Source organism: Apteryx mantelli, chromosome 21 (assembly GCF_036417845.1).
Source record: "Apteryx mantelli isolate bAptMan1 chromosome 21, bAptMan1.hap1, whole genome shotgun sequence".
NCBI classification, from domain to species: domain Eukaryota; kingdom Metazoa; phylum Chordata; class Aves; order Apterygiformes; family Apterygidae; genus Apteryx; species Apteryx mantelli.
In genome coordinates, this window is record NC_089998.1 from 90714 (window position 1) to 116256 (window position 25543).

The 25543-nt window shown below is 39.0% G+C and overlaps 2 protein-coding genes across 10 annotated transcripts in view; one reads left to right on the top strand and one right to left on the bottom strand.

Moving 5' to 3' along the window:
• The window catches only part of GARNL3 (GTPase activating Rap/RanGAP domain like 3), a 64355-nt gene extending 49231 nt beyond the window's left edge, over positions 1 to 15124 (top strand). For all 8 annotated transcript variants that reach the window (XM_067309220.1, XM_067309221.1, XM_067309226.1 and 5 more), the window contains 9 exons: positions 39 to 211; positions 510 to 668; positions 2788 to 2854; positions 6391 to 6498; positions 6943 to 7061; positions 7486 to 7621; positions 8733 to 8942; positions 9252 to 9363; positions 10154 to 15124. In XM_067309220.1, the coding sequence (XP_067165321.1) occupies positions 39 to 211; positions 510 to 668; positions 2788 to 2854; positions 6391 to 6498; positions 6943 to 7061; positions 7486 to 7621; positions 8733 to 8942; positions 9252 to 9363; positions 10154 to 10310 (1241 nt within the window). In that variant the 3' untranslated portion in view covers positions 10311 to 15124. The remainder of the gene's footprint in view (positions 1 to 38; positions 212 to 509; positions 669 to 2787; positions 2855 to 6390; positions 6499 to 6942; positions 7062 to 7485; positions 7622 to 8732; positions 8943 to 9251; positions 9364 to 10153) is intronic.
• Positions 15125 to 16368: 1244 nt separating this feature from the next.
• Positions 16369 to 25268, bottom strand: SLC2A8 (solute carrier family 2 member 8). 2 transcript variants are annotated; one of them, XM_067309227.1, is made up of 10 exons: positions 25154 to 25267; positions 24685 to 24844; positions 23733 to 23939; positions 21135 to 21234; positions 20783 to 20994; positions 19782 to 19925; positions 19043 to 19151; positions 17759 to 17932; positions 17022 to 17167; positions 16369 to 16862 (listed from the first exon to the last, which is right to left on the bottom strand). In XM_067309227.1, the coding sequence occupies exons 1-10, from the start codon at positions 25210 to 25212 to the stop codon at positions 16725 to 16727; spliced, it is 1449 nt and encodes a 482-aa protein (XP_067165328.1). In that variant the 5' UTR covers positions 25213 to 25267; the 3' UTR covers positions 16369 to 16724. The 2 variants fall into 2 exon arrangements, with proteins under 2 accessions (XP_067165328.1, XP_067165329.1); XM_067309228.1 differs by lacking the exon at positions 19782 to 19925 and having other exon boundaries at positions 25154 to 25268.
• Positions 25269 to 25543: the final 275 nt, after the last annotated feature.

Genomic DNA, 25543 nt, shown 5'->3' on the forward strand with positions numbered 1-25543 from the left:
CTAACCCAAGTAGTTAATCTAAAGCGTTATTTCCTCAGGCTGCCATTTGTATGCCATTAATACTCACCATGGCAGTGAACTGAGGATCGTTGTGGCTATTCGGAACAAACTACTACTTGTCACAAAGAAATATAATCCGTGCAACAGTTTAACCAGCAGCTCTCTGCTATCATCATCTGAATCTCCAGTAGAGGAATTCCAGTACATCCGGGTATGTGTAATCAAATCACTAATTACCTTTACAGACTGGGCAGCACTCAGCTAGTGGCGGGGAAGGCAAAGGACATACATTTATATCTTCCTGAACCTCTGAATAGGTTTAAGGTAGAAGCTGTATTATGAGGTTGCATCATATATATTCCAAAGAAACCTTCCAGATTTTTTAAAATCGAGTTTCTGCTTGTTACCTATCAAGTTTCTGTGCTTACAGCACATTAAATTCATGGAGTACCTGCAGTACTCTTAGTAAGAACTTGAAAAAGAGGATAATTTGATTATTTACATTACAGGAAATATGCCTTTCTGACCCTCCAGTGGTTATGACACTGGTGGATGGACCTACTGGAGACAGTGACAATATGATCTGTGTAGCATATCGACATCAGTTTGATTTAGTTAATGAAAGTACTGGGGAGTCCTATAGATTGCATCATGTTGAAGCAAACAAGGTAAGTTCTCAGCACTGAAACTAATTTCTCACAGAACCACACTGAGCATAGTTTCTTGCAGATTTAGTGCATCCCGTGATGGCCTTCTGGAAGTATCATTTAGTAAGTTCCTCATGTCTCTTACTTTTCACTTCTGTAACCTCTGCTTTAGGGGACCCAGGTATTTCTTTCTTTTAGGATACGTGATAATAATCGCTCCCAAGAGATGCAAATATAAGGCTTGACACATTAGGAAAAAGCCTGTATTTCAGACTCTGAAATATCACTCTCAGCAGAAATGCAAAGCCTTCTTTCTCCTTTCTTAGTCAATAGTTTACTTTTTGCTTTTTCTTTATAGTCTCAGTATTTTATTTTTTAAGAAATTTCAGCAAAATGAACTCTGTTGTTGGCCACCGGTCTCTCATTCAGCTTTGCATATTTGCATGTTCTAAGGCTGAGATATTTATATGTAGCTTTCAGATCTATTAAAGAAATTGCTGCCCAATCCACAAATAACATTGTGAAAAAGAAAAACTGCATTGGTATTATTGTTACAGTGACTGCATCTTTCTAACTAGAATTTAGGGCTGGGGATTTAAGTAAATGTCCCGATTTTCAGAAGAGAGTGCCAGTATTTCCTGCTGCTGGGAAGATAGTGATTTTCAGCATCTCTAAAAAATCAGATAACTTTAATTGCTTCTAAATATGGATATGGACATCTAGCTTTAGACACAAAAAATGGAACATTTTGCACAGTTAGTTTTTTTTTAACTGACTTTTCCTCTTTAGATCTGATGGTTCTTGTTGGTAACTTGGTTTTTTTTTTTTTTTAATTGTCTATATTTTTATTCAGATTTGATGATGAAAGTGTTTGGTACTCCTAGCATGGGAGATGTAGTGTAAGCTTCTCCACAGCACTGGAAATCTGTCTTAATCCTGATCACAAAGAACTACAAGTAAAGAATAGGGGTGGAGAAGAACTCTCCCTCTCTCTCCTCTTCTCCTCTCCAGTAACCCTCATTTCCTTTGAGAAAACAAATAAGGCAGACAATTAATATGAGGTGTGCGAGTGCTTCTGTGATGTTAATATGGAATGCCAAATTATTTCCACAAGACACAAAGCAGAGCAAGCTTTCAGTCGCTACAGAGGATGGGTCAAAATGTATTTGGTGTAGATATGTAAACTTCCAGGTCTGCTTAACAGATTCTTGACCTGTACAGTCATCCTAAATCAAGAGATGAACGTGCAGGCTTATTGTATAAAGGAAGGCCAAAGAGCTGCTCTTCATGGAATCATGGTTTCCAGTCTCCATGGTGAAATAGTAAATACTGTGATCTGGGAAGTGCTTAACTAATCTGATCTTATGTATCTAATGGTTTGGTGTGCTCAAATCCATACTACATTATCTGACTGTAGTGCCAAATTTGATGTACCCTTATATGCAGAGAGATTTTCATCTTATGAAATTTGTATTTTTTTTAATTATGTTCATCAGGAAGATCTCCTTTTCTGAAAGGATACCCTACTCTCTATGGGTGTTCTGAGTTTCTTAATTTAACTGTAAAAGAGAAATACAGGGTTAAACTGTGAGAATTTACGTAGCCTATGCTATGTAAAAAACATTGTAGTTTATCCGGTGTCAATTCTCAGCTTCTAAATTCAACCTACTCAGTAATTCTTGAAGTACATCCATATTGATCTCTTTAAGTGTTAGTGGTTTTGATCCAATAATGATGTTTCTGGTCATTCTGCTAGTCATGATATGATGTGGAGCTTTTTTGGACTTTGCTTTTTTAAAAGCTTTCACATTAGAGTTAATATTTTTGGCATAGCATGTAGATTCACACCTGTCCTGAAATCACCACATTTCCCAACATTCTTATTGCCAAATAAGTTAGGTAAGTTTTTATCATTTTATAATGTAAGTATAGTCAGCATTGAATACAAAAGAAGTTGATTTCCCTCCTAAGAGCATCCTGACAATAAATTGCAAAAGAGACTGCCTTTGGAAAATGACATTTTTTATCTGTAGTTGTGTACACGCACCAACTGATAGCATTGCTTTTTAGTCAAAAGCTGGTTGTAATAACCTCAGTATCCTGTCTGCCCATCCATTACCCTTGCCCATTATCATTTCAGGTTAATTTTGTTGCAGCTATTGATGTATATGAAGATGGTGAAGCTGGGCTACTGTTATGTTACAACTGTAAGTATTTAGGGAAGACTGAAAATGTTAAGGTCTCAATCAGTATATGTAATTCCTCTTTTTGTCATGGAGTCTAGATATGTATTTTAAAGTAGATTTCAGTGTTTTGTTAAAAGATTTTCAACATATATTCTTTTCAGTTTAAATGCATATTACAGAGACTAGAAATAGAAGTAGTATTTTATTGCAAGCTATGCTAAATTTAGAAATATTAGTTGTGCGGTTTTAATTTCAGTTACACAGATGTGTGTCTAAATGTTTATAGAAGTTACCACTTTATTCACAAAAGTCCTATTCCTTCAGATCTATCTCATTCTTTAGGTAGCTACACACTAGCTAGGTTTTTCCAAGAAATGTGCAGTTTATCATTCCTCGTTTTTTCTTCTTTGTGCTGTCCCATTCTGTCTTTGTGCTTTCTTCCTTCACCCCATTTCTTTGTGCTGTCCCATTCTTTCATTGCAAATCTCTCATCCTCCTTTTGCAAAAAGGCCTTGGATACCACATACATATGCTTCTCCCTGCAATGCACATGTGCTTTTGCTTCCAATACTCATGAAAATAGAAGCTCTCAGCATGAAGCAGCCTTTGTTAGGTGGTGCTGAAGGACAAGGCACAGCTTTGTCTGTTCCAGAAGGCATGTCCTGTTTGCCTTTCTAAAGTGAGCGTTGATGGAGACAGGATAAATATGCCTGTGTTCCAGCACTGGCTATTGAACTGGTACTGCAGAGCAAGATTTAAGTGTGTCTATACTATATCCCTTTATGTTCTATGAGGCCTCTTTTGGTTCTGGTAGCTTGCCAGATCCTAGCTGGGTCTGGTTCACTTGGTACTGCATCAGAACTAATAAGCTATCTGAGATAGCATGGTGAAGACTCACAGCTATATTTCTGTGCAGAATCAGTTCCCCTCCAATAGACCCATCACTGAGCCTGAGCTAAAAAACCTACCTGATCGCAAAGGTACTCTAAAGTTGGTGCATAGGCTTGCACTGAATTCCTATTTCTAGGACAGTGTCATGGGGGAACCTACATTTGTTCTTTGTGGAGTCTCTTAATTATCAAAGTATCATCATAGAACAAATATGAAAACACAGGATTTGGCAGTGTCCTAAGTTTGTGTTCAGAAAAAAGATCTTTAATACATTTCTGAATTTAAACTTAGACTCAGTCTAAGGACATCAATTACAGAAAAAATAGGATTTTGGCTAAAAAAGTAGAGCTGGAAGAAAGAAAGAAGAAAGTAAAAAATAAAGAGTAGCATCAACAGCATCAACCAGTGGATATATGGCACACAGGCTCAACGTATTTCTGTATTTGAGATGCTGATAGTTGTTTACCTGGAGCCCCCAGTACATTTATCTGAGCTTGTCAAGAACAAAAGATGATTGTAAGCTTATCTCCTTATTAAGGTTTTACTCTGTTTGCTAACATGACATCTCAGATTCTGAATTTTAGTGGATATTTTATCACCAGTAATGCATGTGTCTAGAGAAAAATCTGTTGGTAATTGACGAGCGAGTGAAGAGTTAACAGGACTGAAGAAGTCTGCCGCCTGATATGCGCAAGGACTGATATGCTCAAGGCTGCAGACTAGAAGAGCTAACAGGACTAAAGAACTCTGTCGCCTGACAAGGCCGAGGAACCTGCATGGACCCGCAGGGAGGGGAGAAGCGATACGGAGGTATTGTGGTCTTGCCTCGCTAGCAGGGTCCTTCCAAGCAGACAAACAAACAGTCCTGTGATCGTGAAACTCGCAGAGGTCAGCAAAAGCAGTGTTTGCCCGGAGCCCCAGCTGTATAAAAAGAGACTTGGCAGCTAAGAGAGTTTGAGCAGGGACGGGAACGTGACCTGACCATTCTCTCCGGCTGGACCGTGAGTACCCCCCCCCCCCTTTTCCTGGGACGCTGGGTTAAGTTAACTCCTCGAGGTTGAGAGTCCTCTCACTAAGAGAGTGAACAAGAAAGCTTTCAAGTAGGGATGAGCAGTGCTTCCAATTACTAGCGCAGTAATAGATGATTTCGGGTTATCCTTTCTAAATCAGTAATCGCATAATTTTTTTTATTACATTACTGTCTCAATTGTTACTATCAAATCTTCATAGCATGACAGTAATGGACAGTTAAGTTCCCCATCATCTAGATACATCAGATAAAAATTCAGAATTGCTTTCCAAGCAAGAAGTTCTATAAGCCAGGGTGTTCATGTTTGACTCACAGAAAGACTGTTATTTTCTGAAACACCACACCTACAGCATCTAAGAAATAGGTACATGAATTATATGATTAATGAAATCTTTGCATCTATAATATCCCACATGTATTACGGTCTTCAAAGAATGTAAACTGTGCTAGCATATGGTTGCTTGAAGGGCAGTTCCTTCTGGCAGAGGGCTACAGCACTGCTGACATTGCTTTCAGACATTTTCTTGCCTATTCTTCTATCCACAGACAAGGGAAGGAATTGATGACTGATGAAACAGAAGAATACTTATTTCATGAAATATTCCAAAATATTAAAATGTAGGTTCACAGAATCACAGAATAGTTGGTATTGAAAGGGCCCTCTGGAGATCATCTGATCCAATGCCCTTGCTCGAGCAGCTTGCCCACGACAATGTCCAGCTGGGTTTTGAATATCCCCCAAGGGTGGAGACTCCACAAACTCTCTGGGCAACCTGGTCCGGTGTTCAACCACTGTCACAGTAAAGAATTGTTTTCTTGTGTTCAAGTGGAATTTCCTGTGTTTCAGTTTGTGCCCATTGCCTCTTGTCCTGCCACTGGGAACCACTGAGAAGAGTCTGGCCCCATCCTCTTGACACCCTCCCATAAGATATTTATACACATTGATAAGATCCATCCTGACTTCTCCAGGCTGAACAGCCCCAGCTCTCTCAACCTCTCCTCATATGAGAGATGCTTCAGTTCCTTAATCATCTTTGTGGCCCTTTGCTGGACTCGCTCCAGCAGATCCATGTCTGTCCTGTACTGGGGAGCCCAGAACTGGGCCCAGCACTCTAGCTGTGGCCTCACCAGTGCTGACTGGAGAGGAAGGATCACCTCCCTTGACCTGCTGGCAACACTCTTCCTTAATGCAGCCCAGGATGCTATTGGCCATCTTTGCCATGTGGGCATATTGCTGGCTCGTGTTCAACTTATTGTCCATCAGGACCCCCGGTCCTTCTCTGCCAAACCTTGAGCTTGTTGGCCCCCAGCCTGCACTGATGCAAGGGGTTATCCCTCTCCAGGTGCAGGCCTTTGCACTTGCCTTTTTTGAACTTCATGAGGTTTCTCTCTGCCCATTTCTCCAGCCTGTCAAGGTTTCTCTGAATGACAGCACAACCATCTGGTATATTTTGATCTTTCAGATGTTGAATTCACAAAGGAAGCATGTTTTCCCTATTACCTACATAGATATAGCAGAAGTTCTACATAAATATTTGATTGTATCTGTAACCCATACTTCTGCAAAATCTGCCTATAATGTCAGTGTTTGTCATTTGCAGTGTAAGGTGATGGATTTTTTTTTTTTTTTTAATAGATGTTTGCCAGTATAGAAAGGTGTGTCCCCTTAATGGAGGTTCTCCATTGATCCAGCCATCAGCTTCCGACTTCCACTTTAGCTGGAATCAAGTTCCTTATGCTGTTGGTAAGAAAATATCATCATATATCTTTTTACTGGATGGCTCTTTTTTTCATTATGTTTGGGCTTGCACGTAGCTGTTAGAGGAATTACAACATGTATGCTAGGAACAGGCATGTTGCATTTATCATGCCACTTCAGCTAAGTTTCTGCATATGATATTTTTAAAAAGTGGAGCCTTGGGGCCAAATTCTTCCTTGCTGAACTTTCTTCTTTTGTCTTTTTTTCTATTTTTCATTTTCCATTCAGTCTACATTCTGCCAGACAGGGAGAGCGAAGTTTTCTTCAGGCTTGATGTAGCTGAATGTCCATTGATATGTTAGAGAATATTTGTCACAGAAAAGGGAGATGCCAGAATAGGTCAGATACTCAGGAACGGTTTTAATGGAATATCTGAGAAACATTTATGTTAATCATTTTTTCTTGCTAAATACTTCTTTTGCATTGCAGTTTGTGCTTTCCCTTATATTCTTGCCTTCACTACTGATTCCATTGAGATCCGGTTAGTGGTGAATGGGAACTTAGTCCACACAGCAGTTGTGCCTGAGCTTCAACTTGTAGCATCAAGGGTAAGACGCAAGAAAAGCATGTTTGTCTCTGTAAGATATTGGAATCTAATTCACAAAAAAGTTGGCGCAGTGAAAAAAGAACCAAACAAAACTGAAATGTGTGTTACTTGATGTGTGGTAACTGCTCATATGTGTGCTCTTACTTTATATCAAGTACGAAGAGAATCAGAATTCATCTCACTGTCTCTTATTGCTCCCGGTAATCCAGATCTGAGATATTTGATTGTTTAAGGGGCAAATGCTGTCTTCCACATCACAGAAAGATTCGTTTACATTGGGTAATCTTTCCGTGGCTAACCGTGGTTCACTTGGCAGCAATACCGCAACAATGGCTATAGAAAATAATGGGCAAACATTTGAGGTCTTATTCAACAGGTGATTTAGAAAGTCTGCTGTACTAATGATGAGTTCTTTGTCATTTCAGTCAGATATTTATTTTAAAGCTACTGCTGCAGTAAGTGGATCATCTAATAGCAGTTCCAAGGAAATGAGTTCAAGAAGTTCTCCTCAAACACCGATAGCATATGAAATGCCAGAATGTCCTCTTTCTTCTTTAGAAGGTAACATGGTTTCCAGGCAGCTTGGATGATGGTCTTGGATCATTCCAAGAATTACCATGTCTTAGTGCAGCAGATCTTTAGTAAATAAAAGTGAATCAGGTAAAAGATTTTGAGTTCATAGCTGAGTCCAGAAGATAGACATTTTCTATTTATCCACAGATCTGAAGCACCTGGCTGAGCTTTTCCCCCACATTATCTGCTCTGAATGCATGACAGCACTGCTTTGAAGAAATCATTTCTATAGGAAGGGATTAATTAAATTTCAGTAGCTTGATGAATCTTTGGCAATATAGCCAAGACTAAGAGTGCAAAGATACATGGTTGTGGGAAAACTTGAGACTTCATATAAACCATTCATTTCATTTAAGACCAGCTAAATTATCACTGGATGATAGTTTAGCAACTACCACTTTTGCAACCAAAAGAGTAAGAAGTCGTTCTAGCTGAAAAAGAGTTTGCACAGTCAATTTAAGGTAACATGATCTGTGAACAATCAATCAATTGGGGAACAATAATGGAGAAACAAGGGAACATCAACTAGATAATGCAAGGTGTATGTATCTCTTGCTTACTTATATCTGCTGCTGCACCCTTGTGGCAGGGGGGAAGGAGAAAGGAATCAGAATTTTAATTTTTAAAAAGCAGTGATATTTGATGGTAAATTATTTTTTTCTAGGAATTAGGCAAACACACCTATGTCACCTAAGAAGAGGAGCCATAATTTAAGGCATTTAAGATCCAGGCTCCAGTATTCCAACATATTAAAATATGTGGAAAATCTTGCACAGAGTGCAAAGTCATGGTCTTGTAGTCAGAATACCAGCCTCAGGACATGGTAATTCACTTTGCATTTCCACAGCCAGTTCATCATGTCACCAGGAGTCAGTCTTCTTTTTCTCTCTAAGCCAAATTGCCAGGCTGCAAAATTTGGTTGTATTTTTTCCTCTTCCTAGCCTGTTTATATTGAAAGGTCTCTGGGGCAAGAAAAGTCTTTGTTATTTGGATTAAAAATCATCCAGCACAATGAAGTCTGTATAACTTTTCATTTGTCAACATCAAGAACCATTACTATTGTGGAAGCGTAACATTCTTTTTTCCTTTTATGTTTCAGGTGAAGTTCCATGCAAAAACCTGTACAAAATTCCTCTCAGTAATCTGGTTGGGCGGAGCATTGAACGACCTCTGAAGTCACCTTTGGTTCCCAAGGTCGTCACTACTCCAATATCCAGTGGCAGTGCTTCTGTTCCTGTTACTCACTCGCTATCATTATCTCGTATGGAAATTAAAGAAATCGCAAGCAGAACACGTAAAGAATTGTTGGGTAAACTCCCCTCATTCTTTAGTGTACATATCAGTTACCAACTATGACATTTTTAATCTTTGAACCACCACAGACAGATTTCTGACATGCGACCGTATTCACAAATAAGTACTACAAACAAATGAAACAGTGAGAGAACTGCTTATTTGCAAATAGTCTAGCTAGTGTCTGGTCACATATCAGGTCTGATATTCTTAGCCAGCTAGAACCTACTTAGTTACTAATAGAAACCAAGGAAAGAGATCTTAATATCTTCATGAATACTTAATTTTCTTTTGAGAGTATTAAGTCTTTTATTCCTTTATTGAGGCCTCTTGGATGAGCCGATTCCCAAGACAGAAGGCCCACAGAAGCAAAAAAAGGTTCCTCGAAGACTGTCAGACCCCAAGCAGGGAGCAGTAAGATCAACTAGTAGTGACAGGTAAATATACTGGCTTGAAAAAAGAACCTAAGTTAGACTGTAAATGTTTTCAGAATTGCAGACTGTTTTTCAGACTGTTCATGCTTATCACAATGGGCTAGGGGCTGACTGAGAACTCTGTATACTAATGTGAATTTCGTACTAATGTGTTTGAGTATCTGAATATTACTATTATTGAAATGATTATACTTTCTGCTAAAGTCATTTTATGAACAAAACAAGACTAAATGGGGTTTTGTTGGGGACCTGCTGCAGACCTGTTGTTAGGATCTGCACTACTACATCTGCACTATGCAGACTTACTCGCTGTTTTCTTCATAGGGTCTTGTCTTTCCAAAAAAAATTTTGCAAAGAAACAGTAGCATTTGTCTATACAGCTCTGCTCACCTGGCCCCCTTGCCATTCTGCTGTTTTCGCTCTTCACAACCCACACTTGTGAAGAGTGGAGACAGAATTTAGCCAGGATACAATACTGAAGTAATTTTTTGTTATTTTTCTGCAATTTAAAACTATATTTGATTTGTTTCAATATTTGGAAAATATTTTTTTGGAAAAAAACTTTAACATTAGCTTTTGGGAATATTCAGATGTTTATAAATTTTATGTTTTAACTGTGTTTTGCTTACATGGTGGCAATATGAGTGGTTACTGAAGTATAGGTAAACAGAGAGAAACTCGGTTTCGATGGTATTCTGTCTTTAGTACAACTTGATTGAATCCAGAAATAGCTATTTATCCTACTTGCTCTGATCTGTGTATTTTTTTAGTGACCTTTGTCTTCCTCTTTCAGGATAATCTCCATCTCTTCTGAAAGCAATTCTGAAAAGCATCATCTTTCCACTAGTTCAGATCCTGATACTGTAGCAAACAGAGAGGAGAGCCCACCGTCTAGCTGTCCTTTTCAGCTGACTTCTTTATATGATGAAGACATCATTGACTTGAAGTGATGACAGTCTTAAAACCTTTCTTCTTTCCTTTTCTTAAAACTCTGTGAGCTCTGTAGGAATGTCACAAACACTGCTTCTAGTGATAAATGTGGCTGGAGATATTGGTGATTAATCTTTATAGAACCCATGTTGTTCTGGCTAGCTCAGCCTGACTTGGTGATGCTTACATCCTTGACGTATAGATGTTTTTTTCTCAGTTAATGAACCATTACTCTCTGTGGCATTCAAAAGGTAGGTAATCAGTGAGAGCTTTAGGCTGAAACTGAACTGAATAAAAAGTAATCCTCCTTCTGAACTTATATTTGAAGTACCTGAATGAAAGTAACATTTAGCTAAGCTGATTGCTGTTACTAGTATTATGAGTTGTTTTACAACAGTGTGTCATGTAGGAAGAAGAATTTGGTAATGTAAATCACGCCTTTTTGTTTTTTAATCTTAAAAAAAAAAAAAGAAAAAAAAAAAGGTTGTAGGCAAGGTATTTCCAAACAGTGCAGTTTGTCCTTGAAATGGTGCAGCTGTGTTATGTTCACTGAAGAATCAAGGATATTCTGTAAAGATCAGGTAAGATATGAACATGCTGCTTTCTTTGCTCTAACCTATCCATGCACATTTTTTAAAAGAAACCTGAAAACTGTTTTGGCATTAAGAATCCTTGAGCAGAAAGACTCTTTATATAAAATACAAACTTTCAAAATATTCCTTAAAATTTGAAAGTCAAAGAAATATTTTGTTTCTCCATCTGTTGGAATACTGTTCCTGTAGTGCACCTAATGATTTTCCATTACAGGCAGAAGCCAATGCTTGATTTTCTTTTTGACTACACAAGGATTCCTATGCAGGCATCAAAATTAGCTATTGTCTGCTCTTGCATTAACAGTGTAAGTCTTTGCTCCAGATAATTGTATTTTTCTAAGTGGATCCAGACTGAAGTTTCACTGCTAAGCAGCTAGTTTTCTATAATGAAATGGTCATATAAAATCTTTTGTTATGTTAAAGGACAGGATTTCATCTTTAAGGATTGTTGTTTCTTTTTAACCCTTTCCTCTATGCCAAAAATCAATTTTAAACAGTATGTTGAAAGGGTTTGCTTTTTTTTCATGAAAATGTGATGCTTCCAGACTTTTTATATATGAAGATTTTAGCTTTAGTAGCAAGTATTTCTTGCTCTATACTTAGAAATACTTCTGCTTTCTTGATTTATTTTGTAGTATCATTCATGTATCATGATTTCACTCTCTGTCCAAGCATGAATATCTGGAGATTTGTGCCTTTTTTTACTTCAGTCTGTCTGAATGTAAAACTTGTTCCAAAGTACTTTGTGCCCAGTTTATTATATGTAATGGCTTACTTGCTCCACCTAAGAAAATATGCAAGGCCTTAATTGACGGGATCGCTTCTTATTCTCAACTGCAATGTCCGATCAAGGAAAGAAGCAATATTTTCAAACAATAATTAATCCAGGAGCAGAAGCAGTGTTAACCAATGGCTACTATTGTTTCAGGATTTTTGCACCGTAGATGTTTGGGCTATACCTTAATAAATATCTGAAAGGAAATGCTAGCTTGAAGTCTTTGCAAGAGGTTGTAAATTTTTTTTGGAGATTGTTATTTCCAGAGATTGTATTCATCTATCCTGTCCTATTTATCTGGTCAGCTAAGGTTGAAAAAAAAAATCAGTCTGAAAGTATCACATGTGATGCTTATTTTGCTGGAAGTTGTAAACACTTCTGTGGACTCATCGAATCCACTTTAGGGAGCACTACTCACAGTAAAATAAAAAACAGAAGCATCACCTTCTCTTTTCCATAAACTGAATTCTCAGTGTAGTATTTCGCTTCTGTTGTGTGTGTGTTTTTGAAGACTGTACCAGTGTGTTGCAAAACTCAGGCTTTAGTTAAGATAAATTTTAACTGGAAACTTTACTTTGCATTCTCAGAATATCAGATTTTAAATATACTGCAGTTGTTCACTCCTGCTATTCTAGCATGACTTAACATGACTGATAGTTTGACAGTAGTTGAAGCAATGCAGGGAGTTTAAAAAGCTTGTTTTGAAGAACTTGAGCAAATACATATTTAGGTATGCTGAAAGACATAGAAAGTCCTTAGAGATGGAGCACTAGAGAGACCAAGAAGAATGGAAAAGCTTGACAGAAGATGACCCCTGGAAATGGTGGTACTTGGGATGCATATAGGTGTGGCATTTGCATCATAACCAAGACATGATTATAGTCAGAGGGCCTCAGGAAGGCAAGTTATTTTCTTTCAGCAGAATCACAGCAATGGCAATAAAGTGTTGCCCAGAATTTAAGTATCTGCAGTATATACACAAATACACATGCACACACAGACACAGGCATGGACACACACAATCTTTATCTATATATACATATGTATATATGTCTGCCTGTAATAGCAGCACTGATGGCATCTAGCAAATACTAACAAGCAGTAAAAGAATTGAAAGCAGTACTGCTAAAATTTGAATGCTTAAGCTTGACAAAAAAATGATCAGACTGACTACATGGTACTTACCTCGAACAGGATGTTGGAATAGTTTGAAGAGGGAAGCCCACATTCTGTCAGCTGGCCTTTTTTTTTTTTTTTTTTTAAATCTGAATTTTATGCTGTAGCTTGACTTAATGGGTCAGATGCAAGCTGTTAGCAGGTCACATTGGTAGCTTCTCGTCCTAAAAGACGATTACTCATATAGGACAGACAGGATCTGAACACTGAAAAAAAATTACCTGTCTTTATTCCAAATGTATGCAGTAAGTGCCTTAAGACTGTCATTTCTTGAGTTTTTGCTTCTGTAATTAATCAGCATGTCTTGCAGGCATGTAGGGATAGTATCAGACCTATCAAAAGGATTTGGGAGGGATCAGGTGACATTAGTTTGGCTGTATGACTCCCAGAGACAGTAGCTGAGGCCTTAGGGCCGGTGTACATGTAGCTATTACATACTTACTGTAGGAGAGCAGCCTGGAGTGTAAGTAGGAGGTAGAGAGCACGGTAGTGATGTTCCAATTTTGTTGTGACACAAGCCACAAGAACCAAATTCCATGAAGGACCATATCGCATTTATCATATCTAAAACAGATTATTGCACAATCATGTGAAACTGTTGGCACAACTGGACATACAGCCACTGTACAAGGATGTGGGTTATTAACAGCCTCAGACTGTGCCATGAGTTACATGCAGTACACATTAATTTTATAAATGTTTGAAAAAATGAAAATAACAAACCCCTTCCTTCTAAGGAGAGATAAAAGACACAAGTACGGCTTGGAAGAGGTAGGTGCTATCAATCCCAATAGGCAGAAATATAAACTCTAGAAAGAATGGATGCATGTGAACAATCAATACCTTCAGTTGCTTGTTTTGCAAAGAAAAAGTGGTCCTGTTCTGATTACAACCCTTTCCTGGGTTTGGGGGTTTTGGTGTTGTTTTAAGTGCATAACATACAGCATGCAAGCAGCAGCCAGACCCATTAGTGCACCTGCACATGACTATTTATATACACATGCAAGCCACACATATATTTCTCATAAATAATAAATATTTGTTATTGCCTGGTAGATTCAAATGAAATCTTGAGTACTAGGCCAGTCAATTGTATAAATATTTAAGCAGTTTGTAGTATGGTGGGGAACAGTTGACCATTTAGGTAGGACCCGCAAGAAGAGCAAGACTATGGCCTAACCAGTTACATATGCTCAAAGTTGCTGCTCCTGTCATTTACTTTCTGCTGTTCTGCCAATACGTCTGTTTAGGACAAGCCAGTTTAATGCTAATGCATGCTTTCCTAAAGGTGTGCACTTATTACTTGTGTGTACAGCCGCAGGAGCTTTCCCAGCCAGATCTGTTGGGGTTTTTTTCTGCATTTGGGAAGTATTTCTTTTATGTTTGTGATGTCTCTTGCAAGTTTTAAATGACTAAAAGTACTAAGCATATATAAAAACCTAACATAACTTGATCTTACAACAAACATCATCCCATTTGCAAGTGAAAAGGTGTTTTGGTATCATTTTTGTTGCTGTCTGTGTATGAAACTAAGTACCATACTATATTACCATTGTTAACAATTTGGTGTCACAGTTCATATGCCCAGTGCCTGCCAATTATGTTAAAGCAGAATTTTCTAATAACCTACCTAATTTTTGTGAGGGAATAAACTATACCCTGAGAACTAAGTACCTAATACTAAGGATACAGGAAACGTTCTGTGACTGTCTGCAGCACTGTACTAGCATGCAGGATAGAAAGTATTTTTACTGTTAACATACAGGAGAGCACAGTAGCTTTGCCAGGCTGTACAATGCCTAGCTGTTTCACTTTGCTGCTGACCTGTAACTGACTGACTCCTGTTTGCTGCTTAAAATTACATTAGCACATAATTTGAAGAGAAAAGAGTATTTCTTTGCATATTTATTTATAGCTTTGTTAGCTATTTATCTGGTTGAATGAAAATGTTATCAACTTGAAATGTCAGTTTTAATGAAGTTTTTGAATGTTAGCGGTTTGCTTTGTACTTTAATAATTGCATATTGTTAAGACTGTTGCTAAATTTCTGTGATGAAAAACTATTTACCACCACTTGTCTTAAAATTTGATGTATTGCCATTGTTTTTAAATGTCGTGCTAATGTGTATGTTTTGTGTTTTAGATGTAGCATCCAAATAGAAACATTCCTATCAATCATAGCTAGAACTGGTTTAAGTGCAGTGTATCGCCTTTCTGCAGGGCTAACAGACACCATTTATTCCTTCATCTATAATAAACAATAAATTTGACATCACTTATTTCTCTTACACTTGCAGGACTAATGACTTTTCTAAACTTGGCTTATTAAACAACAGAAGTTAAAAGGGGGCAGGTAGTATGGTACTAGGGTAGACAACCCTGTATTACTGTTTCCACCATTTATATTCTGTAGAGACTTTGCTTCAGAGGATGCAATTCATTTATGCAAGTGCTGTGTCACACCAATGACATTAGTATTTGAGGCTTGAGCATAACACATCATTGACAGCATCGCTGTAGTGCTGGCAAGAGGTTCCAGAGGTCTTTCTTTCAGACTTTCAGAAACCTGCTTTAGTTGCAGATCTTTACCCCTTAAATTAATGCTGTAGAAGATACTTTTCTTTTTTTCTCGCAAATGGTGCACTCTTTCATTCCAAAAGATTGTCCTCTAGAAAAGAGATACTCTTGACTCAATTCTGAAAATATATTCTGGTGAAAGTTAAACCCTTTCTCGTAATTAAAATTCATTCCTAGCTTACTTGACATTCATAGGAAAAATGATGTCTGTCAAAAACACTAGTTACACTGAAGATGCTTCACACTGGAATGTTTCTTAAGACAGTACTTAAACTACTGTCATTTCATTAAACAAGTTAGCTGAAACCCACTATGCTGATAGAATAGTTTCAGTTGACATGTCTTGAAAATAGGGACATGCATCAACCGTTATCTGGAAACACAAGCATAGAGAGGCTATTCATGTTACTACAAGATCAGACAAAGATTCTAGGTGCCTTCAGTAAGCAATGAAGTTCTGCTGTTGTCCCTCTATACCGATCTTAGACTAAATCATACAGCACAGGTATAGCAGTGATGTTCATCTAGTGTAACTTTATACAAAGAAGGGAGAAGTTTACACTGAGACAAACTTGTCTGAAGACATTCAACTATTTACAAACATTGTGCAATTGTCATGCAACCACAGAGTTAGCAGCTGTTACACAAGTATGGTAATTCAGCTCTCCTAGCTCAAGGCAGCTTTTTGAGGTCTTGATAAACTTACAAACTCCACCATCTCAAAAGACAGCTTAATCCTAATGCACATGAAAGCAGATCCTTCATATCTAGTCAGGATAAAGACTTCCATGGTCATTATTCCATGGTCAGAAATCCCAGACATGCAAGCAGATACACAAATAAAGGAAACAGCATAGTGGTCTGAAGTTAACAAGAGCCAGGCTGTATCATTAGTTTCTTCTCTGTAGCATATGCCACAACAGGAGTTAGCAGAGCATGTATATTGGAGCAAAGGAATTAAATTTTACAAATTTAATCTTTATTCACATCTTCCAAAAAAACAAACAAACAAAAAAAAACACTGGACAAAGTATTTAACATTCTTACTTGATCATTATAGCCAGTCTGGACTAAGTGAATGGAACCCAGGAACTAAAGAAAAAGAATACATCCAAGACCTGTACAAGGGAGCATATGTATTAATAGGCAGAAATGCTAAAGTGTGTGCAGATTCCCTTTTTTTTTTTTTAAATAAACAGATTTTTCTCAAATTGTGTCACTGAGAAGTCTGCCAAGTGATGCAGATAGATAGTTTAACAATGGCACCATAATTCATGATATGAAAGTTTCATATCAGTATAAGAGCCTCAGGTTTAAGATCTTCTGAAGTAGGCTTCAATTTGTTCCAGGGTCCGTCCTTTTGTTTCAGGAACATAAAAGGCTGTGAAAATTACATTCATGCAACAGAAGGCAGAGAAGAGCCAGAACGTGCCATAGGATGTTAAGAAATCCTAGAGGAGGGGAAACAGGGAAAAAAAATTATAATCAATACTGCAGATCTACAGCTCTGTACTGCTAGAGAACACTGTGGCCCAAGGTTTTCTCAGGAGCATCTTTAATTAAAGTTTCCCTATGAAAAGGAAATTCTGATTGTAGTTTATGATGCTTACTATAAGATCATGAAATTCCTTGGTTACCAAGAAAGCCATAACCCAGTTTGTTAACACACAAGCACCGCTGGAAATGCCTTTAGCTTTAAGTGGAAAAATTTCAGACATCACCAGCCATGGGATGGGACCCCAGCCGAGGGCAAAACCTGCAATTACAAACAAAAGAGAATAAATGCAAGTTAAGCATATTACAAAGAAAAGACTGAATGATGCCCACATTAGTCAAGTAAGGTATATGGTTTTCACCATGATTCTAGAAACTCAATACAGGAAACTAGTAAGTTATTTTAGGGCAGCACTGTAAATGCTGATGCACTTCATGTCAAATTATTTATAAAGGTGTTCTTAACAGGCCAAACTTCTTGCTAAGAGGTCTCTGAAGTGGTAGACTTAAAAATTAACCTTGCATCTAACTGCAACTGCCTTGTACCATCACAGAACTCAGCATGGCTCAGATGCTCCCACAGACTGATTTTGATTAATGACTGTAAAGCAATTCAACCTGAGCAATTCCTACTTACTATTAGCACAAGGAGGTATAAACTGATTTCCTAGGATTTGGCTTAACTGCTTAACTCCTAGCTCTACCACCAGGATTGTGAATGGTCAGCCCAACTTTGCATTATACACTACAAAGCTCTGTTGAAGACAAAACTCATCTTTAATGTGACAAACCTGTTACTTTCACCAGAAAGTTTGTTTTGTGTAAGCTCTGCTTAGAAGCCTGTCCCACTTACCAGCAACAAAGAGCCCTAGGCTCACTACAGCAAGCCACGATAGGCTACTTTCGGTTCCCAGGGATACTGTATTTAAGGTGAAGAGTAGATCAGGATGTGATGAGTTGTTTGGAGTTGGAAGGACCATTTTAAAGTAAAGGCCAAACAATGCAGTACTGAGAGCCATGATGATCCCTGAAAAAGTAAGCAATAACCAAGTTGTCATTGATTGCCACTTGTGTACTCTTTTGGGAGAGAACATAGTTGGTCAGACAAATATAAGGTTTGCTGGCCCTGGCAGAAATGTTTCTTACATGATTGATAGTGTTCTTGGGAACAAACACTGGACTTGACAAAACTGAAAGATCCCAGACATAATCATTTTAAGCATAGTCAAACACAATATAGTCTTCACAGCAGTCATTACTATTGAATTCAGTGTGCGGCACAATTGTATCAAACGATTAACTTTCTCTAGAAAATTTACTTGATAAGTTAAAAAATACATGTTACTAAATAGCACATTGTTCCATGAAAGTAGCAGCAGACATGGATAAATGAAGGTATTACTTTGAAATGGCCATTTGTTGCTAACCCAGATATAAGTACTTATTGTGTTTAATAAGATTCACTGTCATAAAGATGATTGCAGTAATAAGAACTGTCTCAGTAACATAGCTACTTCAAAGTAAAAACTTGCCTGATAAGATGACAAAAGATAGCAAAATGTGGTTCCAAGAGGTCTCACCTACAATCTGTATATAAATCTCCTAACTACTCAAAACCTTTTTACTCCAAGCATGACAATTTCCTCTTCCTCTTTTGAATCACAGTTTAAGTCTATAGTTATTTCAAATTACAGAGCAAACGACTTAAAATGCATAAGTTAGTTATAATACTTAAATCCCTCAGAACACTTTTTGTTACTATACATAAAACTATATTTCTTACTGAACAAAATTCAGTAACACCAGAAATAAAGTTTAGACTTCCTTGAAGATCTGACATATTACCACTTAATCCAAACTGAGGAAGTGTTTTTGGCATGCTACTTGACTTGTTGCCAGACTCACTAGAAAAATCATCATGAAAAGGTTTAGAACTACTAGTTCATAAAGGTATTATTTACATTCAATTTAGTCAAGATTAACAGCTTTAGGTAAGGACCAAAAACATGCAACAGGAAAACCTGGGATTCCACGGTGGCTCTTAAATTTACATGCAACACAAAGTGCATCCACCTGGCCATTTATGCTGATTAAAACCCTCATTTTGTATAGCCCTTAAGATATGACTATGTTTTACCTGATATGTAAAGCAGTACTTTTCGTCCAGTTTTATCTATAATAAGTGCAGCTACTGCAGTGAAACATACTTGTATGGAACCCACAACAACGGAAGCCATTCTGCTGTCCTGAAATAAAGTAAGAGGTAGGGAGAAGGATTCGCTATTCAGACTGATAAGATCACTTTTCGCACATGACACATGCATTTGTTTCTTGAATCTGGGACAAACTATGCCACAGGACTTACCAAAGGGGGGGGGGGGAAGCAACAGCAATAGATACTATTAGAATTTTATTTGAGGTCATTTAAATGAAAGACTGACAACAGGAGCGGGGAAACGCATTGACAATTTACACAACATAGTGATCATTTAATAACTTTTAAAAGAAGCCACAACTTCTTCCTGTAGTTTTACTTTCTCTGAAGCAGAGGATTTGCAACTAATTTAAAAAAAAAAAAAAAAATCTACATACAGGGATGACTATAACAGAATTTTGTACCAGTAGCAAAGTTTCAGACCAGCAACCCGCAACAAACTTCCCCCAAAAAGCATAATGTTCAGGTATGCCAGAGTAACACAGTCAAGAGGGCCTCTGTAATCCAGAACAAAAAAGCCCACCGAAACCCAAACCCTGTTTTTTATGACACAGAAAGGATCATCATCAAGTCACTTTGTTACATGATCTAGACTTACTCTAGCACTGCCTAAGCTCAAACTATAGGCACGCTTGCCCATTTGCAAATGCACTCCAATTACCTTGAAATTTGCAGCTTCAAAGATAGTTTCTGCATAAAACATAACTGCATTAATGCCTGTTACTTGCTGGAAGAACATCAGTGCCACACCAATAAGAAGTGGCCTGTGGATTGAAGGATTCTTGAACTCTGAGAAACTCAATCCCTGTTAAAAGATTAAGCAATAATTCAGTGGAAAATTCAATCCTTTAAATGAAAGAACAAAGAACTTCCTTGGAAGATTTCAGTCTGTTCAAAAACATTAAGTTCCTCTTTAGCCTAAATGCCCCCCCCCCCAATGCCTTGGTAGTAAGATAGTTTACATTTGAAATATCTGAGGACTCCATAAAAAGAAATTCTTCCCCTTTTCTCAGGTTCTAGAGACACTAATTGAGCCACAGTATTGGCAGAGTATATGGAAGTATCCTTCAAAAACAAAGTGGTGAATTCAAAAGTCCATGAATGTGAAATTAGATTTCTCTGACTTCTCTGGCACCTTCTTACTTGCTATTATTAAAATGAATAAACCTTTGTAGAGAAAGCTAACATGAATGAATTCATGGTTTACAGATTAGACATGTCTGCTTAAGGAGGCTGTTAAATAACATCTCATTACAAGGGACTAAATTATTCTATTACAGAGATGCAAGAGGAAATGCAATTGTATAACAAAAAAATAGGAAATTAGGGTTAGGTGTTGAATAGCTTGAACAATCTATAAAATTGTTAAATAAGGTGGAAAAACTAGATAGCTGTCACATAATTAAGAACAAGATCATGAACCTGACTGCTACTGATGCGCATCTATGGCAGCCAGCGGTGATAGTAGTTACAGCTGAGAGGTAAAGATTCTTGCAATCTTATTTGCTTCTTAAGTACAATTTGGCTGAGGAAACGTGTTTGGACAGCCATCTGTAGAAGAGGCTATTAAACTAAGCTATGGTAAAACCTTTAACTACACTGTACACTTTCATATATTGTGTCTATACACAAAGTTTTTACTGTATATCAGATTCTCCTCACCTCCTCCTCAACATTAGCTTCAATCTGCCTACATTCCCATTCATGATCCACGTGTGGTCCCCGCAGAAACTGTAAAGAAGCTATGGCTTCTGAACGTTTGTTCTGATTCAGCAGAAATCTTGGTGTTTCAGGCATGAAGAACATGAACAAAAGCATTATGCAGGATGGGAAACAACAGAACACTGCCAGCCAGCGCCATTTTAGTGTTATTCCTGGACAACAAAAAGGAAAGAAAGAGGACTGTAAACATCTGCTGTACAAACAAATTAACATATACTTTCAAATCCTTAGTGTAGTTCTTCTATTACATGTACTAATTCTTTGCTGCAGTCCAGAGCCCTAACCCCAATACCTGCAATGTAGGCTCCCAGTATGCCAGTCACCACCATCAGTTGAACACAAGAGCCAAGCATACCACGAATTTTAGGATGAGATACTTCAGAAATATATACCTAAAACATAGGGAGAAAATACCTAAAAATTACTCCTATGCAATTTTGGATCAAGGATTTGAAAAGTAATTTTTTTCTGAAAAATATGGGTCTGTTTTCCAGTAACTCCCCTCCTCAAAAAAAGCCTCAGTAAAATGGAGTAAGTAGAAAAGTACCATCTCAGAAATTCATACTGCCATTACGAAAAACCCTGGAAAGAAAGGAAGCCCTGAAACACAAGAATGCTGATGATCTTTGGTAAACTGCAGTACCAGCATCTGTGACGGTGTGCTCCTTCCCCCCCCCTCCCCCCAGTAATGTGCTCTCCCCCCCTCAACCTGACCTCTCTGTAAACAGCACCTATGTAGGGGCTAGTTGAGCATGTGCCGTCTAGAATGCAAATACGACCAAGAGTCAATCATCTACCCCCCCCCCCCCATAAATAGGGGCCAGCCCAAAGCCCATTGAGCTCTCCTGCACGGCAGCAGGCTGCACTGCAGAACCTCCCCTTGAGCAGGGACACCTCTCAAGGTTACTCCTCAAGGTTGAGAGATTCCTTACCCGCGACAGATCCTCGGTAAGTGATTAATAGCATGCTGAACTTTTGCGAACTTCATGAAACTTTCCTGAGTTATAGCTCTGACTAATTGCGCACATAATCCCTTAGACATAAACCGTTGACCAAGTCTGGGACTAAGACTGGATCCAGCCGCACCTAGGCTCCTCTCCAAAGGAGTTTAGAAAGCAAGAGGGTCCAGTCTGAACCTCGTGACTCAACAGGAGGGTCTTCGTTGCACACGCATCTGACCCTGTCCTTCATGCAGTAAATAACCGAGTGAACCTTGCCAATCGAACCTGTTAAATTGTTCTTATTTACGATTGAACTTTGTTAAGTCGCTGTCTTACTGCAATAAATGTAGTGCTGCTTCCCTCTTATGAGTGAAGTGCATCACTCCTTTCGCGACAGCATCCCAGAAATGAAAATAATCTTGCATTATTAAGGACTTTTGGCCACATTCAACAAGAAACGCATCCTCGCAAAAGGGCCTGGGTGCCTGGAATAGTTTTTGCATAAACACATAGCCTGAGCCACAAATAAAACTCTTTGCAAATGAAAGTTTTACAAGTTTAATTCAACATGAAGAGCTCAAATTATTTCATCTTCCATGAAGGCCAAAACTGACAGCTCTTGTCCTACTATACATTATATGAACAACCTCACATCTCATCCAATATTTGGGATCAACTTAAACTGCTCAGCTAATTTTTATACATTGATCTCAAGTGCACAGTTACAGTTTAGTTGAATGCATAAAAGAAAAATCCCTCATATATAGGCATACAATTCTTTCCAAAGTTACAGCTCTTAGTTGTTCAGATGGAAAACAAGCAACTCTTGGTTCAAAAATTAATTTAAGCTACAATCACATGGTGTTAGAGATCATACTCCCCTCCCTCATCACTGCAGTCAAATCTTTTCCTGTTGGCTGTAGGTTAAATCCTTTACATAAGGGAACTTAGAGCTCAGCTTCATGAAACAAAGAGAAAGCAGACAGAACTCCTCCAAAGACACTAACACACCAGACTAAAAAAGCATATTTTCAACAATAAGCAAGCTACACAGGATTATCAATCTAAATATTTATAAAAATAATACTAAAATAAGATTTGGTGGAGGGGGTCCTAAATGATAAAGAGTTAGTATTTATTCAGTAGTGCATTATAAATATTTCTTATCCTTTCATTTTTAGCATTCATATCACTTCGAGAGCTGAAAATGCTGGACCCACCAGAAAGGAAACAAACGTGAATATTAGGTGGTTTATTTCATACTACCACCTATTCAGCTAGTTCCAGATGTCAAATAAATACTAAAGAAGAAAAACAACAAAAGGGCATGAATTCTTTCCATTTCCCTACTGCACAAATATTTCTGGATGCAAGGGAGAAGTTAATGTTCAGAAGGTAAGAGTTGAATCAGAATTCACTGCTTGACATTGTGCTAGAATGAGACAGCAACCATAATTTATTTGGCAAACCTAAGAAGCTTGGTGAAATACAAGATATTTTCAGACTACTAGAAGCAGATGGTAATAGCAAACAAACCCCCAAAACTCTAATGATATATATACGAGGCATTTGGAGAGAAAAGTGAATGACTAGACAATAGCAAAACATAAATAGAAACAGATAAGGGGAAAAAAAAGGATTAAAAAAAATGAAAGATCACATCACTGTATTATGAATGCATAGTACAGAAATATCACTAGAGGAGACAAAACTTATTTTGCTTGTTTTTAATCAAAAAGAAAATATGAATAAAACAACATGATTCTATGTTGCTTTAAAAATCAGCTTCTCCTAAATCCACAAACTACATTGGCTACAGTTGCTCACTTATTTCATCCAAGCCACTAAGAAATGACAAAAAAACAAAAACAAAAAAAACACCCCAAACCAGCATCCCCCCAACAAAACACACAAAAAACACTCTAAGCAAAAAAAGATGCCTTACTTACTGGAACAACAAGTGAAGTAATTCCACTGGCTAAGCCGGTCAGTATTCTTCCAAAATAAAGCATCCAAATATTCTGAGCAGAAATAATAACTATATATCCAGAAACATATGGTATTGAGCACAGCATTAGACTCAGTTTTCTCCCAACTTTATCCACAAGATAGCCTCCCAGTACTCCTCCAGCAGCAGCTCCTAATGTTACTACAGACTTCAGAAAATAAATAAAAAAAAAATTAAAAAATTATATATGTGTGTGTATCAGACTCCAATTTCTTGAAACATTTTGGAAAGTAAATAGCAGCTTCTAAACAAAATAGGCAAATATGCAGAGGTGTTTTGAAAAAAAAAAAAACAAAGTTAACATTAGCTTCTTCATCAAAACATAGTCCAGAATTACTCCTCACCATGAATGAACAGCAAATAATTTTTAGATTAAATACAAAGATCTTTCAATGAAGAAAAAAAATAGCAGCATCTCTTTATCCATCTACAATGCTGTCTGTTCAAACAACTATTCAAAATGTTTCAAAGCCCTGGAGAAGTTACCATCTTGACTAACCTGGAGTCCAGTCTGCATCCAAAAAGCAGATATACCCTGTGTAGATGGTCTGCACCTAATTTATGAAAAAGTTAATTCTCTATGGTCCCTTGACAGCTACAACTGAGAAAGCTGAGAACTGTCAGAAGACATTTTAGCACCAAAAAGTAGTTCAATCAATAGGGCCATCTTTTAGTATGTGCTGAGATTCATCAGACAGTAACATCACTGTTATCCAGGAAAAATTTGAACCAATCACTGAGTTTAGGGGAAAAAAAATAAGTCTGGGTTTCATTACTAACATTTACATTTATGGTCCTCCTAAAGGAAAGTAAGGCCCCCTCATATAAATATTTGCCAGACCTACACTTTCAACTGAAGTCACCTCATGCTAATGCATCCTACAGAGACTTACCCCAAACCACGACGCTTGATTGCTGTCCAATCTTAGTTTAGGATCGTTGACTTTACTCAGCTCTGGAATAACAGGTGAGCTATAGCCTAGCACGAAGCCAAAGCTAAGAGGTCCCAAGACAGCAGCGAAGGTGGCAAGATACAGCTTCTTGTTCTGCACTCTGAGGTGGAAGAGGCCGAAAAAGATCACGTCGCCCCGCGTGCCAGCTCCGGCCCCGGCGCCCACCACGAGACGCCCCCGCCCGCCGAGGGGGGCCGGGGCCCGCGCAATCCGGCGCCCGCACGGGAACAGCGGCCCGGCAGACGCCCGCCGAGCCGGGCCGGGCCGGCAGCGCCCAGGCAGGCCTAGCAGAGGGCCCGGGCCGGGCTCGCCCCAGCCGCCCGGCCGCCGCCACCCTCAGCCGAGCTCCAGAGCAGCCCTCGCGGCCCCAAGTCCGCCCGAGCAGCGGGGCCGCGGCGCCCGCGCTCACCTCGGGTACGCGTCCGGCGCGGGGCGGCCCAGGAGCGACTGGGACTCCTCTGCCGCCATGGCCCGCCGCGGGCCGCCAGGAGCCGCGGGGCGGCGCGGCCTCCGCCCGGGCGCGGCGTCAGCGGCGGGGCGCGGCCGAGGGCCCGGCGGCGGGGCTGGCCGCTGCCCGTCGGCGCTCCAGCCGAACGGAAGCGGCTCGCGCGCGGCAGCGGGGAGTGATGACGTCCGGGGCGAGCGCCGGAAGCTGCTACTGCTACTGCTGCTGCTGCTGCTGCTGCTGCTGCGGAGAGCCGCGGCGCCGGGGAGCGCCTTCCCTCCGGTGCTGGCCGGTTCAGCGGGGCCGCGGCCGCGGCGCGGGCGAGCCCCGCCTCGCCCCGCCCCCCCGCGCCGG